This window comes from Triticum aestivum, chromosome 4A (assembly GCF_018294505.1).
Source record: "Triticum aestivum cultivar Chinese Spring chromosome 4A, IWGSC CS RefSeq v2.1, whole genome shotgun sequence".
Lineage (NCBI taxonomy): Eukaryota > Viridiplantae > Streptophyta > Magnoliopsida > Poales > Poaceae > Triticum > Triticum aestivum.
The window spans coordinates 122,135,399-122,143,828 of NC_057803.1; the positions used below are offsets into that span (position 1 = coordinate 122,135,399).

Sequence of the window (8,430 nt, forward strand, 5' to 3'; positions counted from 1 at the left end):
CGCCGAATTTATTTTTCATATCCCAAGGAAAAGATCATCCAATACGAAGCATATCTTGGCTTTAATGCAACCAATAACATGGGCAGATACGCTGTCCTGCTCGAACTTCATCCCTCCAAATCAATGGTCATTTGTCATCTCCACGGGTAAGGGGGCTTCCATCCGTCCCTATAAGTCAATGGTCGTTTGTCGTCTACACGGATAAAAGGGGTTCCATCCATCCCCGCAAGTCAATGGTCGTTATGGGTAACGGGCCTCCCAACCGTAAATCGACCAAAGGGAGAAATTATATCAGTGCTTCGATGACCGGGTAGAGGAGTACCCGGTAGAAGCATTCTACTTACTATATTAACCAATTTTAGGAATGACACATTTTGCACGCATTATTCAATCTTAAAAAGGAAAAATATGGGCGGGGACCAATGCATATTGTCCGTGAAACATGTTTAACACTATTTGTTTGAGTAACATGGCAGCAATTATTGGGCTTCTGTCCAGCAAAATTGTGAAATCGCTAACGATCCTGCCGTCGGTCAGTTCTCCTTCCAACTACTACTAGCTTTCTTTCCTTCTATATATGGGCAAATATATTTACGAGAGAAAACAAAAGTCCAGAGCAGGCGGAAGAAACGCGAAACGGAAACCACGTGGTTCGAGGGTCCAACTCCTAGAAACATCACTCGAGCAGCCTCGAGGTGCGAGCACGCGGAAGGCCTGTACTGTACCCGTTAAAACCCCGGCAAATCCCCTCCCATCTCTCGCGCTGCCTCTCTTTTCTCCCATCCCACCGCTCACCATGGCCGCTATCGACGAGGCCTCTGGCCGCCGGGCGGCCAGCTGCTTCTTCGAGGTCGGCCAGCGCGAGATCGGCTTATCCAGCTCCCGCGCTTCGTCCTGCCGAATCAGCGGCTCCGAGGTGCTCCTTTCTCAATTATTTCCATTTCAGTGTGATCTCCTGTACTTTTCTGATTTCGGTTGGTTTCTCGAGCGGATCGAGCATCGCTGACCGCGTATATCGTTAGGGAATAGGGAACCTTCTGCATTTTTCTGTCGGCAGGGGTGAAATACTGGAATAGGATAAGCATGTTCGTAGGCGGCAGCTTGGTCTTGCTGTTGGGCTATTGAGGTTATTTGGTTGCATATGCCTTAGAGCATCTCTAGCAAATCCGGCAAACCGCGGTCCTGCAAATTTCGTTTACAGTCGGTGGTACTCCATCAGCGAGTTGGAGAGGACGAACGTCATGTCGTACTCCTTCAACGCCGTCACGTGCGCCGCTGCAGCTTCGTCTCCAGCGGCGGCTGCCTCCTTCGCGTCGAACCACGCGCTCTCCGCCGCCCAGAGACGCTTGAGCGCGGGCGAGAAGATCCGGTCCAGCCGGTTGAAGTTGCTCCAGGCCCCGCTGCCGCCACTGCGGGAGAGGGCGCCGCGCACGCGCGCCTGCACCTTGCGCCACTCCTCCACCGCCGGGCGGAGGGAGGAGCTACCCACCTCGTCGTCATGACGGCGCTTGCGAGGCGGTGACCCGCCGCGGCCACCCCGCAAAAGGCTACCGGAGGAAAGGGGATTTGTCACCGGAGATGTCGATTTACGGCGGAGGGGGATACGGGAAATGCCCTTTTTGTTTCTGTTTCTTTTTCATTTTTTCGTTTTTTGTTTCTTGTTTCATTTCCTTTTTCAAGTTTATTTTTCTTTTTCAGAATATGTTCGTAGTTTTACAAATGTTTATGATTTTCTTTTTTATTTCCTTTTCTTTTCTTCTTGTCCTTTAAAAAACAAAAAACTAAATATTGTTCGTGTTTCCAAAAAATGTTCTCAAAATTCAAAATTTGTTCTCGTTACACAAAAAAGTACAAAAGTTCTGAAATTCAGAAAATGTACTGAATTTCAATTTTTTGTTCACATATTCAAAAAATGTTAGCTCTTCCAAATTTTCTCAGGATTTTTCAAAATTCTCTCCGTTTCAAAATATGTTTTCAAGATTCAGAAAATGTTTGTGCTTTAAAAAATTGTTCGGACTTTCAAATTTGTTCGGAATTTTTCAAAATTTCTCTCCGTTTCGAAATATGTTCTCAAGATTCAAAAATGTTCATGCTTTAAAAAATTGTTCGCGCTTCCAAATTTGTTCAGGATTTTTTAAAATTGTTCACCATTTCAAAATTTGTTCTCAAGATTCAAAAAATGTTTGGGAATTGGAAAAAATATTCCAGCTTTCCAAATTTCTTCACAAATTCAATAATAGTTCATGTTTTTAAAAAAAATCACAAATTCAAAAAATGTTCTGGAAGTTTTAAAAATATAAACATTTTTGTTTTTTGTTCACAAATTCAAGAAATGTTCCCCTTTCTCAAATTTGTTCACATCATCAAAATGTTCCTGTTTTACAAAATTTGTACGAAAATTCGGAAAATGTTTTTATTTTGAAGAAAATATTCATAATTTTGAAAAATTCAGTTGTAGGAGGTCGTCGGTTCGACCCAATAAATTATCTGTAGTCTTTAACTGTCGCGCTGGTAGTTGAACGTGAGAATGTCTACATTGCAGTGGTTTGCATGGCAGGCCAGTTAGTGCGAAGTCGCGTGTTCGAGTTACAGCGCGAGCTCTAGTTCTTTTTTGCGATTTTTCATCTCGGGAACGTTCCGCCGCGTGCCACTGTAAATGGGCCGGCCCACGCTAGCCGCTCCTGTGCGAAGTGCCGGCATTTTGCCGCAGCGAGCGGCCTATAGGTGCTCCCCTTGGCCCAGGCCAAGGTGGCCTACCCCCAGAGCCGGCCCTGCACAGGTGTTCACTGTAGCCAGAGCCCCAGACCATTATTTAATACGGACATACGGTCATACTGTTAGTGACCCGGGGCTCCCTTTTTGACGTGTTGGAATGTCATAACTCTGTTCTGGACAATATTTACCAAGTTCCAGTAGCTTGATAGTTTTGTACATCTTGGAATGTCATAACTCTGTTCTGCAATTGTGGAATTCTTGTGTTTCATGCTTACTGTTTGCTATTTTCATCTTGTCCTTGTGAATAGGGCCTAATTGTGCGGATGAGCCAATATGGAAAGTTGCGAGGTCATAGTGGCTGTGTTAATACTATAAGCTTCAATCCTGCTGGTGACCTCCTTGTGTCTGGTTCAGACGACACAGACATCATACTATGGGACTGGCTTGCTAAAACTGAAAAACTAACTTACCCTTCTGGACATCAACAAAATCTCTTTCATGCTCGTGTGATGCCATTTACAGATGACAGCACCATTGTGACCGTTGGTGCTGATGGCCAGGTGTGTCTCTACCCACGCTTGAGTTTTTTTCTTGCTGTATTAGTAGTATTAGTACTAATCAGATATTCACAAGTATCCCAATGACTATGTACTGTTTTTTATGTGACCAATATCACCCTTAGGAAACTCTAGAATAATAGCACCATACACGACTAACCAAAAGGTCACCTGTAAGCCATGTCTTCAAAAGCTATCTTCATAAGACCTTACAAGTAATTATTTTTCGGTATTGGTTATGTATGGAATGATTTTTCTGGCTATCAGGTGTCTGCAGATTCATTAAATTTACCATTCTGTTCTGATAGTCATTTCAATCCCACCACTTGTCCTCAGGTTAGGGTGGGACAACTGAAGCAGGGTGGTGAGTTCATAACCAAACAAATTGGGGAGCATCATGATCGTGCGTATAAGATGGCTCTCGAACCAGGAAGTCCTCACATACTTTACAGCTGTGGAGAGGATGGCTTGGTACAACACGTATGTCACTGCTCCGTTATATGCTAATATTAAAGCAACAATTATATTGCATCACACATTTGGATTGATTTTCTTTTACAGTTTGACCTGCGCAGTGATTCACCAACAAAGCTTCTCACCTGCTATTCATTCTCAAATAGAAGGCGCCGTGTAAGACTGAATACCATTGCTATTGACCCACAGAACCCTAATTATTTTTCGATCGGTGGCTCCGAAGAGTATGTACGGCTGTATGATTTTAGGAAAATAAACTTGGAGTCTTCAAGCAATATGAACCTACCAGTTGATACCTTCTGCCCTAAGCACCTTCTTATGGGTGGGAAGGTCCGTATCACTGGCATTGCATACTCTTATTCAAGCGAGTTACTTGTCTCATACAATGACGAGCTTATCTACCTGTTCGAAAACTATATGGGTCTTGGTCCGAATCCTGAATCAACACAGCCAGAGCATTTGGACAAGCTCGAGCAGCTACAGTCATACTCTGGTCACAGAAATTTCAGAACTGTTAAAGGAGTCAGTTTCTTTGGACCCAATAATGAATATGTTTTGAGTGGGTCAGACTGCGGGCATGTGTTCATTTGGAGGAAAAAGGGAGGTGAATTGATGAGGATCATGCGCGGCGATAAACATATTGTTAATTGCATCGAACCCCATCCGCATTTTCCCTTCCTAGCTACTAGTGGGATAGACAACACGATTAAGATTTGGACACCTTCGTCAAGCAAAGTGATGCAATTGCCTCAATATGCAAATAAAGTAAGTCTTATGTTTTGTTGGTGTTGCACTCGGTTCGTATAGTTGACCGTGTACATGCTCTTGTTGTTGCAGTGAGTTTGTATTTTACAGTAATGTTTTGTTGCATGACAGGTAATAGCTTCAAACTGGCGGGAGAGGCAATTCTATGCCTCCCGAGGAGAAGTGACACTTTCAGCTGACGTCATGATGCGTATCTTAAGATTGCAAAGTACACAATCTGAACTGTACGCAAATCATGAACCATCTGCTGCCGATTTCGCAACTGGTGGCGATGAGACTTTCTTCATTGGGCTTGGTGATGGTGATGGGAACCAAAGATCGAACTCTGATCCCAGGGAATGCATTGTGACATGAGGCCATGTGTTTTTAGGTTGCAACTTCACATTCAGTGATATTTTAGTGGCGGAAAACTGATTGGCAGTGTGTCACAACCTGCTACTTATTTTTTTCTGTTATTGTGTTATTAGTATGTTAGTATGTTCAAATCTGTATTCAGTCTGCGCGCGTGTGTCCCGACTGTGATAACCGTGCATCATGTACTCCCTCCATTCCTTGATATAAGGTGTATAGATTTTTGAGAAAAAACCCAAAATATAAGGTGTATTGCGTTGCACCATTCGTATGGATAATTTTTTTAGGGATTTGATTACATTTTCTTATATTAGGCAAACTCCTCTATTTTCTCACGCCAATTAGTATGATGTAATCTCGCTCAAAACTTGTGAAATTTTTCCTCCACGTGCGTTCTTTAATTTTCGTGCCAAAAACTATACATCCTATATTTAAGAATGGAGGGAGTATATAAGTTTCATAGGTTGAGAAATCAACACTGAAACCTAAAAGCATCTCTAGCAGACCCCTTAAAAATGATCAAACCCGTAAAAATTCGTGTTTTCAGTTCTGCTGTGTCAAAAAACATCTTGAATAGAGCCCGTGAAAGTGGTCAAACCCGTAAACTTTTTTCAGGCCCATGAGAATCCATCTCCACGACCCTTTTATTTACCGATTTGAAGGCAAAATATAAACGGGACTGAAAACCGGTCAACGCTATGCGATAAGGAAATTTCGCCGTGTGCACACGGGCTCCGGTGACCTTCCGCCTTGGAACTTGTCGGAATCTCGCCATTTACAGCTGCTACGGCGTCGGCCTGCAGAGTAGATCGCAGGAGCAGCGACGGGAGACTCGAGAGCTACGGCGACGAAGGAGCTCCTGATCGATCCGGGCACGAACGAGCTAGCTATGGCGGACTACGGGAGCTGACTATGAACACGGCGAGAGAGAAAAAAGAAGACATGGGGAAGAATATACGCGAATATTCGGTTTTACGGTCCGAGTTTAAGTGGTTTGGCCACAGCCCAAACCGACCATTAAAATACGTTTTCCGTAAACTAAAAACCGCGTTTTTAGTTTCGCGATTTAAGGAGTCTGCTAGAAATGCTTTAATGTAACATTTGATAACACCTCCTTTCATGTTCAGCATACCTATATACTTCCTCCGTTCATAAATATAAGATCCTCTAACTTTTTGGGGAACTGAATTTATTATACATGTTTTAGTGTGTTTGTTTTCATTCATTTCGGTTCATATCTAGTTCATATTTTAAAATATTCAAAACATCTTACATTTATGAAAGAGGAAATATCTTTCAAGGAATCATTCCACTGCACCCAGAAACTTCAACAACTTTCTCTGAAATGTTCCTTCAGAGAAATGGACTGCATTTCGGCTTACCAAAAAAAAAGATGACCAGACTAATACTGCATTTCTGCATCTTAGAAGAAAAGGAAACCAAAGTCATTCCCGGAGTTGATCAACGCGACAACCTCGCAATCCAGCGTGAGCGCGTGCCTGATGGTATTCTCTTACCTTTGTGCACACGTAAACTTTTTTGGAACCGTGAAGCAACTAGTAGAACGCCCGTGCGTTGTCGTGAGCCAACAAATAGATCTATTACGACTTGCTCAATTTCAGCTCTTTGGTCATTGTGTTATTATCCCTCCGGTTTTTTTTAGTCTGCATATAAGTTTTGTCTGTAGTTAAAATATTTCTAATTTGATCAAACTTATAGAAAAATCTATTGACACTCACAATACCAAATCAATATCATTAGATTCATTGTGGAATGTAGTTTCATGTTTTATATATTTGGTATTGTAGATATTGATATTTTTTAATATAAATTTGGTCAAACTTTGCAAAGTTTGACTTGGCACAAATCCTATATGCAGAGTAAAAAGGACTAGAGGGAGTACTTCACTATGTTGTCACCCCACTCAAAGTCCGGCTGGTGTTTTCTTCGGGTCTATCAAATTGTTTAGTCCCATCATCCCAAACTCATGGACTAACATATGGAGCCGTTTGGCTTCAACTCTGCATTGCCACCCAACTCAAAATTCGCATATGTTTTCTCCAAGTCTGCCAAACTACCATGGGCATCTCATCAGTCAACTTTGAATTTCTTCCAACATACGTCATCCACTCCCTCCTAAAAGTTCAGACAAATTAAACAAGCTTCCCATACAACTTTGCAATGCCGATATACTACATCAAAAATCCCAAATTGCTCTCATTTTCCTTGTTTAAGCATTGCATACAAAGAAAAATTTCTAGAATCATATCATATGCACATAATGATCAAGGTGTCGCACTTCCGTTCTCGAATTAGCTACAAATCACATGAAACAAATTCTTCTCACTTGAATTGATGACTCGTGCAACATATTTTTATTCTGTTATGTAAATGATTGCATGAATCACCTTCCCTATAGCTGGCTAATAAGACACAACTTAATGACCGAGCATCCAGTCACCGAGGTATGCACTTCCCTATTCCTCTCACATGCTCGTGCTCCTTTCCCTTCCCGTTGACACCACAACTTTCCCTAAGTAGGAGATCCGTACAATGTAAAACTCTTTCGTAGAAAACATAATCGATGTGCATATTTGCTATCATAACCATTTACAATCTCTCGAATGGTTCTCCTACTCCTACAACCTCAGTCACCAAACTTTGTCATGGTTCATTAGCAAGACATGCTTGTTTCTTTGTCACACACTCAAAACAGTTAAAAACTCTGTTGACGAGATTCTTTGCATTTATGGTAACACGGATACTCAAAATAGAACTATGGTCACCTTCTCACCGAAATAAGGAACAAAATGTAGTGCCCGGTCAAGAGAATCCTTGTCGGTGGCAGCGGGGGCATACATATTTTTTGTAGTTCAACAACAATAGTGTCACACATATACTTTTAAATCCTTTTTCAACCATCTCGATCTAATTTTTTTGCTTAAGACATCTTTCTTTTCAAGAGTACACCCAGGCGTATCATATTTTTATAGAAGGAAGAAGCAGACAAGAAGACTACCCTTGTTACGAACTACAAGTGTAGCACAAACTCCACACCATAGTAGTCCGAAGACATTTCACCACAACACAAAGATGCCTACCCTAAACTGAAAGAAAAAGTCGCGTTTCAAGTGACACCGGACGCCTCCGAAGACAAGACACCATCAAGACTTCCCTGATCAATGCACCATCCACCTATGTAAGCCTAAAAGAGAGGTCGGCGAGGAGGTGGCAGGACTTGGTCGGACTCGAGGAGGCACCGTCTTGGACGCATGAGCGACGGCGTACATAGATCCCTTGATGATCAACCTGGGGTAGCAATGAGCACCAATGGATCGCAACACAGGACCTCCATGTCGTGTCTCCGTACATGATGCTCCCAACAGAGGAACGATGTTGAGACCGCCGCCATCTGATAGCAGAATCAATTAAGATCTCACCTAACACAAACGCATGCCCTCTTCATGAAACCCTGAACCTTTCTTGCACTTTGTGTTCAAATAAATGTGCCATCTGATAGCAGACCAATATTTTGTTTTTGCTCTACACATGACTTGCTCACTACTCA

The 8,430-nt window shown here is 42.4% G+C and overlaps 1 protein-coding gene across 1 annotated transcript; it reads left to right on the plus strand.

Moving 5' to 3' along the window:
* The first annotated feature begins 651 nt into the window (after positions 1–651).
* Positions 652–5,133, plus strand: LOC123085543 (DDB1- and CUL4-associated factor 8). Its single transcript, XM_044507199.1, has 5 exons — positions 652–916; positions 3,024–3,275; positions 3,609–3,752; positions 3,834–4,511; positions 4,623–5,133. Exons 1-5 carry the CDS (start codon positions 797–799, stop codon positions 4,863–4,865), a joined length of 1,437 nt encoding a protein of 478 aa, XP_044363134.1. The 5' UTR covers positions 652–796; the 3' UTR covers positions 4,866–5,133.
* The last annotated feature ends 3,297 nt before the right edge of the window (positions 5,134–8,430 follow it).